At 34.8% G+C, this 17,653-nt stretch overlaps 3 protein-coding genes across 9 annotated transcripts; 1 reads left to right on the top strand and 2 right to left on the bottom strand.

Moving 5' to 3' along the window:
- Positions 1–2,000: 2,000 nt before the first annotated feature.
- LOC147532990 (NAC transcription factor 32-like) lies at positions 2,001–4,228 on the bottom strand. Of its 6 annotated transcripts, none has more exons than XM_086648737.1 (7): positions 4,046–4,228; positions 3,531–3,779; positions 3,208–3,431; positions 3,022–3,111; positions 2,776–2,923; positions 2,407–2,595; positions 2,001–2,303 (listed from the first exon to the last, which is right to left on the bottom strand). In XM_086648737.1, exons 2-7 carry the CDS (start codon positions 3,727–3,729, stop codon positions 2,230–2,232), a joined length of 924 nt encoding a protein of 307 aa, XP_086504863.1. In that variant the 5' UTR covers positions 3,730–3,779; positions 4,046–4,228; the 3' UTR covers positions 2,001–2,229. The 6 variants fall into 6 exon arrangements, with proteins under 6 accessions (XP_086504863.1, XP_086504859.1, XP_086504861.1 ...); XM_086648733.1 differs by having other exon boundaries at positions 2,701–2,923; positions 4,046–4,227; XM_086648735.1 differs by having other exon boundaries at positions 2,001–2,237; positions 2,701–2,923; positions 4,046–4,227.
- Positions 4,229–8,519: 4,291 nt separating this feature from the next.
- LOC147532989 (NAC domain-containing protein 92-like) lies at positions 8,520–10,570 on the bottom strand. Of its 2 annotated transcripts, none has more exons than XM_086651050.1 (6): positions 10,255–10,570; positions 9,752–9,999; positions 9,428–9,651; positions 9,239–9,328; positions 9,056–9,140; positions 8,520–8,856 (listed from the first exon to the last, which is right to left on the bottom strand). In XM_086651050.1, exons 2-6 carry the CDS (start codon positions 9,948–9,950, stop codon positions 8,723–8,725), a joined length of 732 nt encoding a protein of 243 aa, XP_086507176.1. In that variant the 5' UTR covers positions 9,951–9,999; positions 10,255–10,570; the 3' UTR covers positions 8,520–8,722. The 2 variants fall into 2 exon arrangements, with proteins under 2 accessions (XP_086507176.1, XP_086507175.1); XM_086651049.1 differs by having other exon boundaries at positions 8,960–9,140; positions 10,255–10,442.
- Positions 10,571–14,032: 3,462 nt separating this feature from the next.
- LOC147532988 (ALA-interacting subunit 3-like) lies at positions 14,033–17,505 on the top strand. Its single transcript, XM_086648348.1, has 8 exons — positions 14,033–14,712; positions 15,359–15,417; positions 15,512–15,586; positions 15,676–15,789; positions 15,881–15,951; positions 16,380–16,677; positions 16,768–17,057; positions 17,169–17,505. The coding sequence occupies exons 1-8, from the start codon at positions 14,631–14,633 to the stop codon at positions 17,221–17,223; spliced, it is 1,044 nt and encodes a 347-aa protein (XP_086504474.1). The 5' UTR covers positions 14,033–14,630; the 3' UTR covers positions 17,224–17,505.
- The last annotated feature ends 148 nt before the right edge of the window (positions 17,506–17,653 follow it).

Raw genomic sequence — 17,653 nt, 5'->3', positions numbered from 1 at the left:
AAGTTATGGGTACTGATTATTTTAGAGAGTCCATAACATTTAAGAGAATTTTCAAGAAGTTTCATAAGAAGGAACTCTGGTTGAATCGCTTGAAGTCAGAGGTTTGCATATTTTCAAGTTCGAATGCTTTATGATTCGAAGCACCATTAAATCCAAAGGTTAATCTTTGTATCCTGTGAGACAAACGCTGGTAACTATGTGGTATTACACAATGCATACATTTTTCTAAGGAAAGAGGAATAACTCGCCTCAGTTAAAATCTTCTTTTTCTAATCCTCAGTTTTTTTTTCTTTTACTTTTTTCGATTATTTAATTTCTAAATCAAAGACATTCTGATTTTTTTGAATCAGAAATGTATTGATTTTAAAGTAATAAATCAGATAAAAAAATAAGAATACAATTCATCTTTCCAATCTTAAATTGATAGTGAGTTTCGACTATGAATCGTCTGTTTTTTATAACATGCATTATTGGTTATAAATACGAAAGATATCGAATTGTTATCTTCCTTGGTCTTTCTCCATTAATTTTGGAATGAAAGTGTTTTCGATTGATTTACTAACAAAATCAAAGTAAGAACCTGTTTCACCAATGACTTGGATAAGAGACTCATTAAATCAACTCGTTAAATTGGTACGACGAAAACAACAATTTCCCAAGGTAATTCTGATTGACTGAAGCCTTTATGCTTTAAAGAATATTTTTTAACGCCCTAAAGTCACGACCTTCATTTTTCAAGTGATTTGCGAGTCTATCCTTTTGTTCAAAAGATTGTTATAGTTAAAGAGAAAAAAAAGGTTAATTCCTTTTCAGACCCTAATTTGTGAACAACTAATCATTTTAATCCTCAATTGTGTCTAATAGTTCACTTTGGCCCTCATTAAGGTGGTTGAGGTACAAATTTGAGTGTTTTTTTGTGACGGTGATAGGAAGACAAAAGATGATGCCATAGGTTATGGATGAAGACCAAGTTGACCGACAGAACAAACTACTAAGTATAATTAAGAAGGACAGAACTCTAGAAGTCTAGATTGGAACACGAGGTTGTTTTGGTGTTGTTGAGATTCCGAAGGTAACAGTTGTCTCATATGATTTCATGTTTATGTTAGCTAATTGGGTATTTTGAGGGTATATGTTCATATTACTACGTAATAGTTAGACTTGCTATGTTATGTTCAAATTAAAGGTAAAGGCAAAGAAAGATCTTCAGGATCTCCATTAATGGAGGACCTGCATGCCCTCTTAGAGAAAGAAAAGAAAAGAAGAAAAATCCTGTTTTAATTACCAAATGATTTTTTAGAGAGAGAAAATCTAGGGAAGAGAAGAGAAAGAGATGATAGGAAAGGGAAATAATTTTTAGAGAAAGAAAGTTGACTATGTGGTAACTCAAAGAAGGCATTTCAGTAAAATTTTAAAAGAAGTTAACAGTCAATGGACGGTAACATTAAAAAGGAAACCATCTAGATATTTTCGATAAACAGGGACTAGACGGAAAATTGGTCATAAATTAGGAGGACATTTAAAAATAACCCAATTTTTAATAAACACTTGAGCTATCCTATGGATTGTTAACGTTCTGAAAATTTGGCTAAAAACTTACCATTAAAAATCTCACTCTCACACCTCATTTTGTTGATCTATCCTATGGATGGGCACAAGAACTACCTTTTCAAAGTGTATATCTCAAACCCTTGCCTAAAAAGATCTCCTCTCATTTATAACTAACTCATCTGTTTGAATCCTACATTTTGACTATCACAAATATGTTTAAATCTTCTTCTCTTTTCATAAAAAAAAAATGGAATCGGATGGCCCGAGTCCCTCTATTTTCTTCACCGAGGAGCAGACCTGACCCCTAAGACCACAATGATTTTGCCCTCAGAGTGATTTATGAAATGGACGTTACAATTGCTTGCACCCCATTTGACTCATATATACATTCCAAATGTTGGTATCGAACAACTTTAACAATGTGACCCAAGTAAAAGGATACTCGAAAATGAAGTGTTAAACAAAATTTGAATTTTATTAATACTTCAGTAAGATATCCTATTCGAAAATGAAACTCTTATGGAAATAGAATTAAAGAATCAAGTTTTGCCTGTGCTCATATCATGTCTGTACAAAACATATGTATCTAAAACCTAGATTGCCTAAACATATATCAAGCTTCACAAAGATCCATGTGAGCCATTATTCGCATGGTTTTGCTGGTTGATCGGAATGTTCTCAGTCTCCTACAAAAAATGCATCCGTGTCAAAATCTTCTGGGTCAATATAATCATCCGGTCCTAAATTTTCATCTGCATTAGTCCCACATAGATAAACCAAGGTTAGTCTATAATACAACTATATATATATACACACAATATTGTAGTGTGCTAAAGTGAGTCGAAATATCTTAACCTGGAGGATCTAATGGTGGCTCATTAAGATCAGGCAACTCTACGCGGCTCTCATTTGTAAAACCGTAGTCCTCAATATTCAAATCGTTGTTCTGGTTAACACCTTGGTTGTTCTGGTTAACACCTTGGTTGTTCGGGTTAACACCTTGGTTGTTCGGGTCAATAACTTCATCCGGTCTTAAATTTGCATCTGCATTAGTCCCACATAGATAAACCAAGGTTAGCCTATAATTCAACTATATATATATATATATACACACAATATCATAGTGTGTTAAAGTCGAAATATCTTAACCGGGAGGATATAATGGTGGCTGAACATTAGTAAAACTGAAGTCCTCAATATTCAAATCGTTGTTCTGGTCAACACCTTGGTTGTTCTGGTTAACACCTTGGTTGTTCAGGTTAACACCTTGGTTGCTCGGGTTAACACCTTGCATCCAATCCCGAAAACTTGGGTCTCTAGCTTCTTCTGTTGGCTGAACATTTGGCACAGGCGCCTCATCCTGAATGATTTCCTGCAATATATATGACATCGAAAAACTTCAATATCGAATATGAAATAACACAACAATTCTTTTTTACTACAAAACAAAGTTAAGTTCATAATCTTTACATTCAAATTATCCAAGATATTATCACTTCCATCTTGGTTTTGTGGAATTAGTTCGCCATCGTAGTAAACTCTACAAAGTGATCTTGTATCCTGCCAAAAAAAAACATGGGGTTCGATGAAAATTAAAGAAAAATGACATATTTGTATTCGAATATCGGATTAACAATTAATCGGTCTTTAACTTACATGTTGTTGGTTGATTTCAAGTAGTCTTATATAATCAATCTTATATAAAAGCATCCTCCAATTGGTTTTAGTCCCATTTGGGAATTTGCCTGTATTGAATTGAAGTTGTGATTTCACACCAATTGTAGGAGAATTCAGAAATCTATAGGTTTCTTCTTCAATCGTATCCCAATAATAGTTTTCAGGAATTTCAAGAACTTCCTCATACAAGTACCAAACATTTGCTGCCCATTATCATATACATCAAAAGTTAGTGAATTTTGATATATTTATGACTGACTTCTTAAGAACTGCAATAAAAAATGAGATAAATTGAATGGTACCTGGCAATGTTGAAGGCGACACATTGAAAGGGTTTACATTTGTAAGCACATTAGACGGGATACGGTTTTCGGCTATTATTTGTTCTAAATATGTAAAGATTTGTTCTTCAGTCCAATCAAAACCAATATCTTCAGGTGGTGGTGGTGGTGGTGGCGGAAGAACAACTGGTGGTTGAAAAATGATAGGTGGTTGAGACATTTTACCGGAATTTGAAACAAGGCGGAGCAACTGTCTTGATCGGTTCTGACCTAGAAGATGATAAAGATTTCAAGAATTAAAAGGAACCCCAGATATTATAATTCAAAGTTTTGAGGATAAATTGTACTGGAACTAAGAATCAAGAACATCAACAAGAATTTCAATCACATTGAAATTTGATTAAACCCAGAGACACAAATTGAAATTTGAAACTTAGAAATCGAAACAGAGGAGAAAAGATTGAAAGAACTAGTAAAGTTGTACAATCACATAATTTACGATTGGGTAATGAAAGAAACAGTAATTCTAATCTGACCTTGTAATTAAGATTCTTGAGAATTGTTCTGAAGATTTGAACGAGTTGTTCTTAATCCTTCTTCTTCTTCTTCTTCTTCTTCTTCTTCTTTCTCCTGTACTCTGCTGTAAATCCTCTGTTTCAGAGGTTCATGTTTGTTCTTATTCTTGCTTCTGTTTTTATAGTTGAATACTGAGAGGGAAGGGAGAGAGTTAAATACTTAATATCTTTTTTAATATTAAATTGTAAGAATTTATGAAATTTCTTAAGCCGAGGTTATAAACGGAACTCCATTCATAGAGTTTCACTAGTGGAGTTCGGTGCTCTTAGCATTGTATTCTAAGTGGTCAAGTGATATTGTAGTTGCAGTTTGGGCCAAATTTTGGTTTGGGTATGTGTACTTTTATGACGGACTTTGGCCGTCACATAAACTCCGTATTTTTGTAGTGAACACTACTTAGATGATTCGGGTAGTCTCAGAGACATGTAATTCCCACCAATGAACTCCAAATTTCTATCCGTTTTTCAGATCATCAAGCCTTCTTAGAAGATTATTTTAGAGAGTCTAAGCATAACATTTAAGAGAATTTTCAAAGAGTTTCATAAGAAGGAAGTCCGGTTCATTCACATTAAGTCGCAGATTTAACATATTTTTAAGTTCGAATGCTTTATGATTCAAAGTACCATTGAATCTTAATCTTTGTATCTTGGGAGATAAACACTGGTAATTATGTGGTATTATACAATATATAAATTTTCTAAGGAAAAATGAATACCTCCCCCCTTTTAAAATCTTCTTTTTGTAATCCTCCGATTTTTCTTTTACTTTCTTGTTTATCTAATTTCTAAATCAAAGACATTTTGATTTTTTGAATTAGAAGCGTATTGATTTTAAAGTAATAAATCAGAAAACACAAAAGGAATGCAATTCCTCTTTCCAATCTTAAATCGATAGTGAGATTCGACTAAGAATTATCTTATTTTTATAACATGCATTATTGGTTAGAGATACGAAAGATATTGAATTGTTCTCTTCCTTGGTTTCTCCATTAATTTTGGAATGAAAGTGTTTTCAATTGATTTACTAACAAAATCAAAATAAGAACCAGTTTCACCAGTGACTCGATTAAGAGACTCATGAGGTCAACTCGTTCGGAACATCAAAAACAACAATTTCCCAAGGCAATCCTGATTGTTTGAAGTCTTTATGCCCTAAAGAATATTTTTAATGCCCAAGTTTTCACTCGTTGTCTGCAAGCCTATCTTTTGTTAAAAAAAAAATTATAGTTAAAAAAAGGTTAATTCATTTTTAGTCCCTAATTTGTGAATAACTAATCATTTTGATCTCCAATTGTGTCTAGTAGTACACTTTGACCCTCATTAAGGTGGTTGAGGTGTAAACTTGAGTGTTTTTTCTAGAGATATGTTTATTGTGTTTTTTATGGTGATAGGAGGATAGAAAATGCCTAAGCTATTGATGAAGATGGTATTGTGGTTGGAGAGAAAAGAGAGCGAATGTATGGAAGGGAGAGAAAGTAATAGAACAGTTCAACAAAAAAAAGTAATAGAAGAAAAATGAAGAAATTAAAGAGTGGAAAACAAAATAAAAAAAACAAACAAAATTACATAAACGTCATAAAAATAAAATAAATAAGTTTGTCAAAATTAGAAGCCAAAACGAATTACCAAACACACAATACACAAAACGCCTACTAGATCCAACTGATTATTGATCGCCAAAACGTACTATTAAATACAATTAAGAGGGTGAGTATTCTCTCTAAATTGGAACATGAGGTTGTTTCTGTGTTGTTGAGAGTCTAAAAGTAACATTTTTCTAATTATGATTGCATGTTTATGTTAGCTAATTTGGGTATTTTGTAGGTATATGTTCATATTAGTATGTGATAGTTAGACTTGCTATGTTTGACAAAGAAAGATCTTCGGGGATCTCTATTAGTGGAGGACCTTGATGCAACAGACCTAGCAGCGTTAGTATTTTATAATAAATGGGACCGTGATACAACATAGCTCAACCCTGCTTGGTCAGACCTGGGTTTAGCAAGTCAGCCCTGCTAGAGGATTTTCTATCTTTCTACTTTTCTAGTTTTTAGCAGTTTTTCAGTTTTGGTTATTTTCTAGTTTTTAGCAGTTTCTCAGTTTTGGCTATTTTCTGGTTTTTAGCAGTTCAATTTTGGTTGTTTTCCTAGTTTTTAGCAGTTTTCTAATTTTGGTTGTTTTTCTAGTTTCTAGTAGTTTCTAGATTTTAGATATTTTAGAGTTTTAGCAATTTTAGACTTCTATTATTTTAGGGGTTAAAGGCTATAAATAGGCCTTTTATGTTCATTGTTAAAGGAGCTTAGTTTATCGAATATAATTTTGTTTGATTTAATCAATCATAGAGGAGCGATCACTATACTTTTAATCTCTTGCCTACTACGCGCAGCATCAGTTGGTACCAGAGCTTGCGTCGATCTTTAACAATGTCATACGAGAAGACAACCTGCTAGAGGTAGGGAGAATCACATGGATATTGTTAATGAAAGAGATGAAACTATAAATCAACGATTATATGGTGTTGACGAATGACGGCAACAGATGACTCAAATGATAGAAGGGTTGACGCATTGGATAGATGCATTAATTGTTCATCAAAGGGAACCGACTTCACCAAAACGTCACTAAGAAAAGGATGATGGGTCTACTGAAGATGATTCCGATAACCCTTTTGCTAAAGACGTTCAGGTGAGAAGGAACCAACCCAATCACGATTCTCGGAGATGGGAAGCGGGTTTGAGGATTGATATCCCAGAATTCGGAGGGCGTGGTCAACCTGAAGAATTCCTTGACTGGCTAACTGCGGTCGACGATAGAGTTTAAGGAGGTACCCCATGACAGGCAAGTTCCTCTTGTGGCTACTAGACTTCCTGACAGGGATGCTGCATGGTGGCAACACCACAAGTTAATGCGGTCCAAGACAGGGAGAAGATGAAAAAATATATGCGTGCAAATTTTCTTCCACATAACTACATCAAGTTAATGTATCAAAAATTGCAACAATTGAAGCAAGAGTCTCGTATTGTAGACGAGTATACTACTGAGTTTCACTTTCTAATTTCTCGCAATGAACTTGCTGAAACCGAAGAACAATTAGTCGCTCGCTACATTGGTGGTCTTAAGGAAGACTATCAGGATACAATCAATATGTTTGATCCATTCACGATATCAGATGCTCATCCACGTGCCCTTATTTGGGAAAAACAAGAAAAAAAAAGAGGTAGAGGAACATCTTGGAATTCGTTGTTTGGGAGTAGTCGTGTTGAGTTTAGGCCAGTTGGTGGTAACCAACAACGAGGCAATACATCGGGTCCTATACAAATACCCATAACTACAAGACAACAAGCTAATCCAGTTAATCCATCTCAAACTAGTGGTTCGACTATTCAATGTTTTCAATGTGGTGAACTTGGTCATCGTGCTAATCAATGTTCGAAAGGATGACCACATGGTAAAGGGTTGTATATTGATAACATTAGTCAAGAGGGGGCCGATCAAGAAGATGGTAGTGATCCCGTGTATGATGATGATCAGTTGGAAGAATACGTCGAGGGGGATGTTGGTCCCTTACTGGTTGTGCGGCGGGCGTGTTATGCACCACGTAGTCTTGAAGGGGAAGATTGGTTACGAAATAATATCTTCCAATCTACTTGTACGATTGGGGGAAAAGTTTGTAAGCTTATCATTGATTCTGGTGCATGTGAGAACGTTATTTCTGAAGAAGCAATAACCAAACTTAACTTAAAGACAGAACAACACCCAAATCCTTACACATTGGCGTGGCTTAAGAAGAGAATTCAGGTAACTGTTTCTAAACGGTGTCTTGTTTCCTTTTCTGTAGGAATAAAATATTGTGATAGTGTGTGGTGTGACGTCGTCATTATGGATGTGTGTCATCTATTATTGGGTAGACCTTGGCAGTTTGATAGGTCAGTCCTTCATGATGGTCGAAAGAACACTTATAGTATTCTATTCGACAAGAGAAAAATTGTGTTGTTACCAAGTAGAGGGGTTCCTCCTACGACTGAGAGAGGCGAGACTTCAAATTTATTATCTCAGAGGTTGTTCGTTAAGGAGGTTAAACAAATGGATGTTGGATATATGTTAATTAGGAAGGAAATTAGAATTGAGGATGACGTTATTCCTGATTCTGCTCGTCCAATATTGGAAGAATTCACAGATGTTTTCCCTAAAGACCTATCCGACGGCTTACCACCGTTGAGGGATATTCAACATTAAATCAATCTTGTCCCGGGCGCAACACTGCCTAATAGAGCTCATTATAGGATGAGTGCTGAAGAACGCGAAGAACAGAGACGTCAAGTGGAAGAACTGAAAGCTAAAAGGCTTCATTCGAGATTATGAACTGAAAGTTAAAGTTGGTATCGAACAACTTTAACAATGTGACCCAAGTAAAAGGATACTCGAAAATGAAGTGTTAAACAAAATTTGAATTTTATTTTATTTTTTATTTTATTTTTTGGAAAATTGAATTTTATTAATACTTCAGTAAGATATCCTATTCAAAAATGAAACTCTTATGGAAATAGAATTAAAGAATCAAGTTTTGCCTGTGCTCATATCATGTCTGTACAAAACATATGTATCTAAAACCTAGATTGCCTAAACATATATCAAGCTTCACAAAGATCCATGTGAGCCATTATCTGCATGGTTTTGCTGGTTGATTGGATTATTCTCAATCTCCCACAAAAGTTCATCCGCGTCAAAATATTCATCCGGCTCAAAAAAATCATCCGGTCCAAAATTTTCATCTGCATTAGTCCCACATAGATAAACCAAGGTTAGCCTATAATTCAACTATATATAGATATACAATATCATACAGTACATTAAAGTGAGTCGAAATATCTTAACCATATAATAGTGGCTCATCAAGATCAAGCAACTCTATGTAGCCTTCATTAGAAAAATCATGGTCCTCAATAGCCAAATCGTTGTTCTCGTTAACACCTTGAATCCAATCCCCAAAACTTGGGTCTCTAGCTTCTTCTGTTGGCTGAACATTTGGCACAGGCGCCTCATCCTGAATGATTTCCTGCAATATATATGACATCGAAAAACTTCAACATCGAATATGAAATAACACAACAATTCTTTTTTACTACTAAACTAAGTTAAGTTCATAATCTTCACATTCAAATTATCCAAGATATTATCACTTCCATCTTGGTTTTGTGGAATTCGTTCGCCATCGTAGTAAACTCTACAAAGTGATCTTGCATCCTGCAAAAAAAAAAAAAAAAATGGGGTTCGATGAAAATTAAAGAAAAATGACATTTGTATTCAAATATCGGATTAACAATTAATCGGTCTTTAACTTACATGTTGTTGGTTGATTTCAAGTAGTCGTATATAATCAATCCTATATGAATGCATCATCCAATTGGTTTTAGTCCCATTTGGGTATTGGCCTGTATTGAATTGAAGTAGTGATTTCACACCAATGGTAGGAGAATTCGAAAATGTTTTAGTATCTTCTTCAATCATATCCCAATAATTGTTTTCAGGAATTACTACATCTTCCTCATAGAAGTACCAAACATTTTCTGCCCATTATCATATACCTCAAAAGTTAGTCAATTTTGATATATTTATGACTGAGTTCTTAAGAGAAATGCAATAAAAATGAGATAGATGAAATCGTACGTGACAATGTTGAAGGCAACACATCGAAAGGGTTTACATTTGTAAGCACGTTAGACGGGAAACGGTTTCCGCCTACTATTTGTTCTAAATATGTAAAGATTTGTTCTTCAGTCCAATCAAAACCAATATCTTCAAGTGGTGGTGGTGGTGATGGTGGAAGATCAACTGGTGGTAGAAAAATGTAAGGTGGTGGAGACATTTTACCGGAATTTGAAACAAGGTGGAGCAACTGTCTTGATCGTTTCGACCTAGAAGATGATAAAGATTTCAAGAAAATTGGAGATTATGAGAATTTAAAGGAAACCCAGAGATAAAAAGAATCAAGAAGATTATGAAGAATTAAAAGGAAACCCAGAGAAAGTAAATTCTTTGATTAAACCTAGAGACTCAAATTGACATTTGAAACTTAGAAATCGAAACAGAGGAGAAGATTGAGAGAACTAGTAGAGAAGTTCAATCACATTACGAGTGGGTAATGAAAGAAACAGTAATTCCAATCTGACCTTGTAATTAAGATTCTTGAGAATTGTTCTGAAGATTTGAACGAGTTGTTCTTAACCCATTTTCTTCTTCTTCTTCTTCTTCTTCTTCTTCCTCCTGTACTCTACTGTAAATCCTCTGTTTCAGAAGTTCATTTTTGTTCTCATTCTTGCTTCTGTTTTACTAGTTGAAATACAAGAAGAAGAAGAATAATGAGAGAGAAGGGAGAGAGTTAAATACTTAATTAACTCCATATCTTTTTTAATTTTAATTCTCAAACTAACATTTGGTATTATTTGTTCTCTAACCCTTGTATATTGATTTTGTGTGTGGCCTCTCATTTCATTTCAAAAGTTGTAAAAATTTATGAGAAATTTTGGGCGGAGGTTATAAAAATGGAGTTCTTCAAATCGAGCTTCACTAGTGGAGCTCCGTGCTCGTAGCATTGTATTCTAAGTTGTGAAGTGATATTGTAGTTGCAGTTTGGGACATAATTGAAAATTTGAGATTGCGGTGCCAAATTTTAGTTGGGGTTTCTGTATGACTATACGAAACTTACGAAATCAATCATAATTAATTAGGCTGAATGATGAACATGCTCGCATATAGCACTAAACCATAATTTGTGGCTTAAATATTAGTTCTCAACAATAATTTCATTACCTCAACGTCTTGTGTTTCATTTAGATTGAGAATAATAGCTCTAAGAAGATCTTGGTGAGATGAACATGCTCGCATATAGCACTAAACCATCCATGTGTAAAATAACAAACTCAAATCCTCAAAAATGTTTTATGTTAAAGATGGGTTAGGGGTTCTATAGACCATCATTATTGCTAAAGGCGCCCTTTTCCATATCAATTGCATCCCTTAACAAGGTCCCCTCAAAAATGTTTTATGTTTTAAGGCAACTCCCACTCTTACTAAAAGCACCCTTTTCATCACCTTTGGCACAAGTTAACTCCTGATATAAGTAAACTAAAACCGCTTGAGCACTGAAGTCGTTGTAGTATAGTGGTAAGTATTCCCGCCTGTCACGCGGGTGACCCGGGTTCGATCCCCGGCAGTGTTAGACTTTACAGATAAACACAGTGTTAGACTTTACAAAACTATTACCTATGGAAACCTAAATTGGCATTTCAATCCGGCCAACGTAGTGAACCACACCCAACGTAGTGAACCACGCTATCGCCCGTGTCTACAGTTTGGTGGACCGAATAGACTTCCTATCAGTATCAACTTATAAGCATGCATTTACACTACAAGACACAAGACAACACAACCGTTTAATTTATGATTAGGTTGTTTTTGTTTGTTTTTTCTATACTTTTCATATCTGAAATCTGAACAGAGAGAATGCAGATTTCAAATGTTTATTTTTCTTTTAAGCAATATCTGAAAGTTGGGTTGAATCGGCCAGTGTTATTAATGGGCTTAATAAAAACCTAGTTTTTCAGACTTAAAAACAAGTTTGAAATGTACCGAATGGCAATTTTATATCCAGAGGAAATGAAATGTTTCTCTCTCCATCTTCTTTACTTCACCATCACAGACAACACACCGGTGATCACAACCACCACCGACACCATATCCCTCTTCATTCCAGAGAAAGTGCGATTCTTCACCACCGACACCATATCCCTCTACATTCCAGAGAAAGTGCGATTCTTCATCTTCTTCAGTTTTGTCTGACCTTCGTCGTGTAAGTCCTTTTCCGGCAAAAAAACTCAGGTTTGTGTAGTGGATTTAAACTGAGAAAAAATCTTGTGGCATTAGAGTTAGAAGTACCCTCTAAAATATACTCATAAAAGGTGACGCAAGGAATATCATAAAAGATTTTTTAAAAGGTTGAAGAGAGGTTGAAGTTAGACAAAAAAATATTAGGATTTTTAGAAGTTAGGATTCCTAGATTCGGAATAAGCAAAGCAGAAAAGTAAATTGGACTCTCAGTGCGAGTGAAGAAGTAGAAAAAAGAACCATATAGGACGGCATTAAGGTTCTTTATATGGTCATGGAGCCCAAGATATCTTTGTAATAGTAGTTATAGAACTTATTTAGTTCATAATGTATCATGTAGTCATGTAATGATGTAATGACTCTTGAGTCTATAAAAAATGAGGTAAGAGAAAAAAAAATTGGATACGAATATTATGAAAAGAAGAGGTGCATGTCGAAATAACAAGGGGAGGTGTTGTAGAAATAACAATAGGAGACGCCTATAGAAATTCAGTTGTATGACACTAGTACTGTTAAAATAAGAGACACAATAATTCAGATTAAAAAGCAAACTTTCTGACGTGAAAGACAGTCAATTCAAGTTGAAATCTAGCTAAAAGAAAGTCAACACACAAACTTGGTCTTATATTGATAACATTATTTGGCACGCCATGGATACGCTAACAGTAATAACGGACATAAGCTCTGCTCTGCATTCCAGCTCTGTCTCGGAGACCTGCTTCACATATCAGCTCTGCCTCGGTGATCAACCCTATTAACGAATCTAAAATTCTGCACCGAGACCGAAACGGGTTAGCAAGTCAAAAACCTAGTTAAATCCCATATTCAAGACACTTTTAACACATTGAATCTGAGTATCAATAAAATAAAAATAAATTAGATGTGTTTTAGATAGACCCCGCTGACCCCTACTATAACTTTTGACGATTACTTCAACTACTCATGATAAAACTGAAGTCGTTATAATAACTATCCAATGTACGAATCTTAATTTATCTTTGTATTTATTTTTAGTACGATTTACCAACATCTTGTAATATTTGCAACAAAAAAAAACATCTTTTAATATAGTAATTGTTAAAAGAAAAATCTTATTAAATCAATATAAACACAATGGGAGCGTCCAAAAGCGCCTCCCAAAACTACTCCCAAATTACTGTTGGCACCTCGCTTCTGTAGTGGCCTCCCAAAACTATTGTAGGCGCCTCCAGAGCACCTCCACTTCACCTGTTCTTCGTTCCTTTTTCTTTCTCTCTCTTCAATTGGAAAGCAAAGATTACAAATCAAACTCAATGAATAACAATCAAAAAGACATTAAACACTTGTTTATGATAAAAGATACTTTTACAAAGAAATCTCTCTTAAAGATTTTTTTCACCATTAAAAAAGCAAATATTAAACCCTAGATGTCTCTCACAAGATCTCTCTCAAAGACCATTTTACCATAAAAAAGCAAAGAATAAACCCCGAAAATCTCTCTAAAATTTGTGACACTAAACTCTATAAATCATCTTCTCAAAACTAAGTACTAAAAGTTACTCTCTACCCACCCACCACCTCTACCTACATTACAAATCTATACAAACAAAACTACGATTAGAGATAGAGAGATATGAAAGCAACGGTTAGAGAAGGGAGCACTCGTTGGAGAGAGAGGGGAGCACTATGTTAGAGAGAATCAGAGGGATAATAGTGGTGTCGGACGGGCCAGTCTGAAGCTCAAAGAATAACCTCGTACTGTCCCAGTCCGAGACAATGCTATGGGCCTCGGACTGACCCATCCCGAAAAGAGGCGCCCACAAATGTCGGGGTTGATCATGGCCAAACACTCAAAAGAGGCTCCTATAGTAATTATGGGAGGCGGTTTTAGACGTCCCCAACCACAATAAGTCACCAAATAAAGTTAATTGCATCCCCACGTGCGACACCTATAAAAGAGGAAAGAAGGCCAATAATTAACTTTTTCAATCAACTTTATCTTTATTAAACTTCGTGCTAACGTGCAACAGTAACTCCCGCAACTTTCAAATCCATATTTAACTCCCATTACCACTATATAATTTCGTACACTTTCAAAACCTAAAGTTACTTCCATCCATCCATAGTCATTAAAACCATTCATTTTTGATAAATTAACGGCAAGATTGAGATCAGATTATATAACAAAAATAGGAAAAGAAGCACCTAATCATAACTCTTTCTAATTTCTAATATTCAACCAAGAAGAAGAAGAAGAAGAAGAAGAAAGGCCACCTACTAATCAAATCAACCGCGTTTTTTTATTTCATACTTACTTTTCTTCGGTCTTTCCTTCTTCTTTTTTTCATTTCTAGAGAGAGCCGCCGGCTATCTCCCTCCCTCCCTCCTCTAAGACCCAAACAACAATACTCTCTCTCTCTCTAGGATTTTCTCTCTCTAGATTATTCAAAGTCAAACACAAGAGAGAAGGAGAAAAACCCCCCAGAGAAAAGATTATTCATTCATTCATTCATTACCAACCTACCTCTCTCTCTCTCTCTCTAAAATATACCCATTTCATAGTCTCTGAATCAAAACCAAAAATCTCTTCTTTGAACCCTTGATTTCTTTTCAATTTTTATACTTTGGGTTTGTTCTGTTTTTCTTCTTGACTTTGTTTTTTTTTTTTTTTAAAAAAATTTCGATGAATTCTAATGCCGGGACAAGTTCTGGTGGTGGATCTGGTGATGTAACTACACCTAGGAAGGTTTCAAAAAGACCCAAATGTAAGTTTTGATTCTTCACCTTATTTGGTTTAATTTTAGGGTTTTTTTTGTGTTAGTTAATTCAACAAGCTAGGGTTTATTTCTTAGCTTAATTATTCATATTAATCTCTTAAATGAGAAAAAAAATAACTCTAACTTTCATATGTTTCTAACTAAAAATTACCCATATCTTATACTTACAAATTTTTCCAATTTGTGAACTGATAAAATTTTAATTTCTAGGGCAATTAACTTCATATGTATCTGATACCCCCAAAGTATCATCCTATAGCTCAAAGGGGAGAATTTGCTTGCTTGATAATTGAGTTCATAACTAGTACCATAGTTGTTTCATGGGAGCTTGAAGACCAAACCCTAATAGGAAGAAACTTGTTTGTTTCTTGCTACTTTTTATTTTGAACCTTCAATATCATATTTTAGCTGTCGAAATTAAAAGATCGATGTTTCGATCATGAGTTAAGTTGTCTAAGTTTTAGTTTTTATGTAACTTTAGATCACAAACTTATTAATCCAATAACCAAATTGTACATCAATCTTTTAATGATGTCAGTTAGAAAATTACCTTAGACTTGAGTCCGACCCACAAATTTATAGAACCTTCGATGATCTCCGTTCAACTCATATGTACTTCAATTTTTTCTTCCAGATTCAAAGTTTACTCAGCAAGAACTTCCAGCTTGTAAGCCGATTCTAACACCACGATGGGTATGTTAGCGTCAAAATATATACTTTCTTGATTCAGTGTTTATTATGCGTAATTCGGGTATGATAAATTGAACATATCCACTTTTTGGTGCAGGTGATTTCAGCATTTATGCTCATCAGTGTAATCTTCATTCCCATCGGTGTTGCTTCCTTGCTCGCTTCACGAAATGTATGTTTTAAGTCTTGCCCTTGAATAAAACTTTAATTTGTTCTCTATTTATTGGATGTCTGATACTAAATATTTTGCCGTTCTGAAAGGTTGTCGAAATTGTTGATCGATATGAGACTGAGTGCATACCAGAACCTCAAAGAAGTGATAAGGTTAAATTCATACAGAGTGCACAAAACAAAACATGCAACAGAAATGTAACGGTAAGCTCCATTTTTTCTAACAAAACCTTAATAAGGGGAAGAACCATTTCAGAATTGGTATGTGATTAATATCATTTAAATTCATTTGCAGGTGCCAAAGTTTATGAAGGCCCCGATTTACGTGTATTATCAACTTGATAACTTCTACCAGAATCATCGGAGGTATACTTTAACTTTTTGTGCTCTCACATTCTAGATACCAAGTCTAAGTACTTAGAAACCGTTTAGGTTGTCAATCGGAGATGTAACCAAGAATTTCTATACTTTATATTAATCGAAAAAATAGTTTTACCTATTAGATCCTGTAAATGGAGCTAACCACTGATGGGCTAACCAGGCTACATCCAGGGCTAGCCCCTTCATCGTTTTGCCCATGTTGTCAACTATGATAAGAAACATTAAAAATGTAATAGTATGTTCTTAGACTGAGATGCTTCAAACTTTCATTATCTTGTTATGAACTTATTAAAGTGAAAAGAACTACTATAAGAAAGAAAACTAGAATAAGCTGGTGGTTTCTTGCATGGTTAAGAATTTCCTGTTAAAATATTTTTTGTGGGCTTTAATTTCATGATAACTTTGTGTCTCAGGTATGTCAAGAGTCGAAGTGATGCACAACTAAGAAGCCCGAAAAACGAGAATCAAACAGACCTGTGTGACCCCGAAGGTAAAAATGGTGGTCTATCTATTGTACCATGTGGTCTCATAGCTTGGAGTCTATTCAATGACACATACAGTTTCTCTCGAAACAACGAGCAATTGAAAGTGAACACAAAAGGTATTGCGTGGAAGAGTGACATGGACAAGAAATTTGGAGACAAAGTCTTTCCAAAAAATTTCCAGAAGGGACCTCTTATAGGTGGTGGAAGCCTGAACACATCCAAACCCGTAAGTAATTTCACTCTTTTCGAAGTTTTGGGTTCATTTTGGTATTTGATTTAAAGCCCTGATTTTGTTGTTATTGATCTTCTGTTACAGTTAAGTGAGCAAGAAAACCTCATCGTTTGGATGAGAACAGCAGCTTTACCAACGTTTAGGAAACTATATGGGAAGATAGAGGTGAATCTTGAAGCGAATGAGGTTATAAATGTGGTTCTGGAGAACAACTATAATACATATAGTTTCAGTGGGAAGAAGAAGCTCGTTCTTTCAACAACAAGCTGGATTGGTGGGAAGAATGATTTTCTCGGAATCGCATATTTGACAATTGGCGGGCTGTGCTTGTTTTTGGCCATGGTTTTCACCATTATATATTTGGTCAAGCCAAGGTGAGAACTCTATTACTAATACATATCGTATATAAACAATAAAAAGTTCACAGTGTCTTCAAGTCTCTTGGTCTAACGAGATTATAATGTTTGGTTTCTTTTTTTCGGCAGGCAACTTGGGGATCCTTCATATTTGTCATGGAACATAACTCCAGCAGGGCACTAAGACGACGTTTTAAAGAGGTTCCTTCAGATAATCAACCTTGGTTTGTTTCGGGTCGATTAATATATCATTATGTGAACTGGTAAATACAGTTAAATTTACGTGTATACTCTTTGTTATTCTTGTTTTCTTTCCTAGAAATGCAGTAGTTGAAAGACTAAATCATATTGAGAGAGAGAGAGATAGAATTAGAAAATGCATGTATAATTTAGAGAACTTTCATGTAAGTTGCAACTTCATTGTAAAATGTCACACGACCGATACATTAAATTTCTTTTGAAGTAATTTCCTTCCAAATTTTATCTTCTTTAACTAAAGATGGCTTGATTAAACGAACAAGTCGATATGAGAGTATGAAATACCTTTCTGTCAACTATGGGCATGTGGCTCATTTGAAAGCTCCATATGCAGTCATAGCTTCCCTTCATCGACG

The sequence above is a fragment of the Eschscholzia californica genome, unplaced genomic scaffold (assembly GCF_041429995.1).
Source record: "Eschscholzia californica isolate CP2 unplaced genomic scaffold, dmEscCali1.0.p SCAF_6, whole genome shotgun sequence".
NCBI classification, from domain to species: domain Eukaryota; kingdom Viridiplantae; phylum Streptophyta; class Magnoliopsida; order Ranunculales; family Papaveraceae; genus Eschscholzia; species Eschscholzia californica.
Note: the sequence above shows the minus strand (reverse complement) of the source record. Positions and strands in the feature narration are given on the sequence as shown.

What these genes read in the sequence shown, in the direction of transcription:
- LOC147532990 (XM_086648733.1), bottom strand. Translation starts at nt 3,729, where the DNA reads ATGTCTCAACCACCTATCATTTTTCAACCACCAGTTGTTCTTCCGCCA. An exon ending in TTGAAATCAACCAACAACAT is followed by an intron (nt 3,112 to 3,207) that starts GTAAGTTAAAGA and finishes TTTTTTTGGCAG; the next exon opens with GATACAAGATCACTTTGTAG. An exon ending in GCCACCATTATATCCTCCCG is followed by an intron (nt 2,596 to 2,700) that starts GTTAAGATATTT and finishes GGACTAATGCAG; the next exon opens with ATGCAAATTTAAGACCGGAT.
- LOC147532989 (XM_086651049.1), bottom strand. Translation starts at nt 9,950, where the DNA reads ATGTCTCCACCACCTTACATTTTTCTACCACCAGTTGATCTTCCACCA. An exon ending in TTGAAATCAACCAACAACAT is followed by an intron (nt 9,329 to 9,427) that starts GTAAGTTAAAGA and finishes TTTTTTTTGCAG; the next exon opens with GATGCAAGATCACTTTGTAG. An exon ending in TGATGAGCCACTATTATATG is followed by an intron (nt 8,857 to 8,959) that starts GTTAAGATATTT and finishes GGACTAATGCAG; the next exon opens with ATGAAAATTTTGGACCGGAT.
- LOC147532988 (XM_086648348.1), top strand. Translation starts at nt 14,631, where the DNA reads ATGAATTCTAATGCCGGGACAAGTTCTGGTGGTGGATCTGGTGATGTA. An exon ending in CGATTCTAACACCACGATGG is followed by an intron (nt 15,418 to 15,511) that starts GTATGTTAGCGT and finishes TTTTTGGTGCAG; the next exon opens with GTGATTTCAGCATTTATGCT. An exon ending in CATGCAACAGAAATGTAACG is followed by an intron (nt 15,790 to 15,880) that starts GTAAGCTCCATT and finishes ATTCATTTGCAG; the next exon opens with GTGCCAAAGTTTATGAAGGC.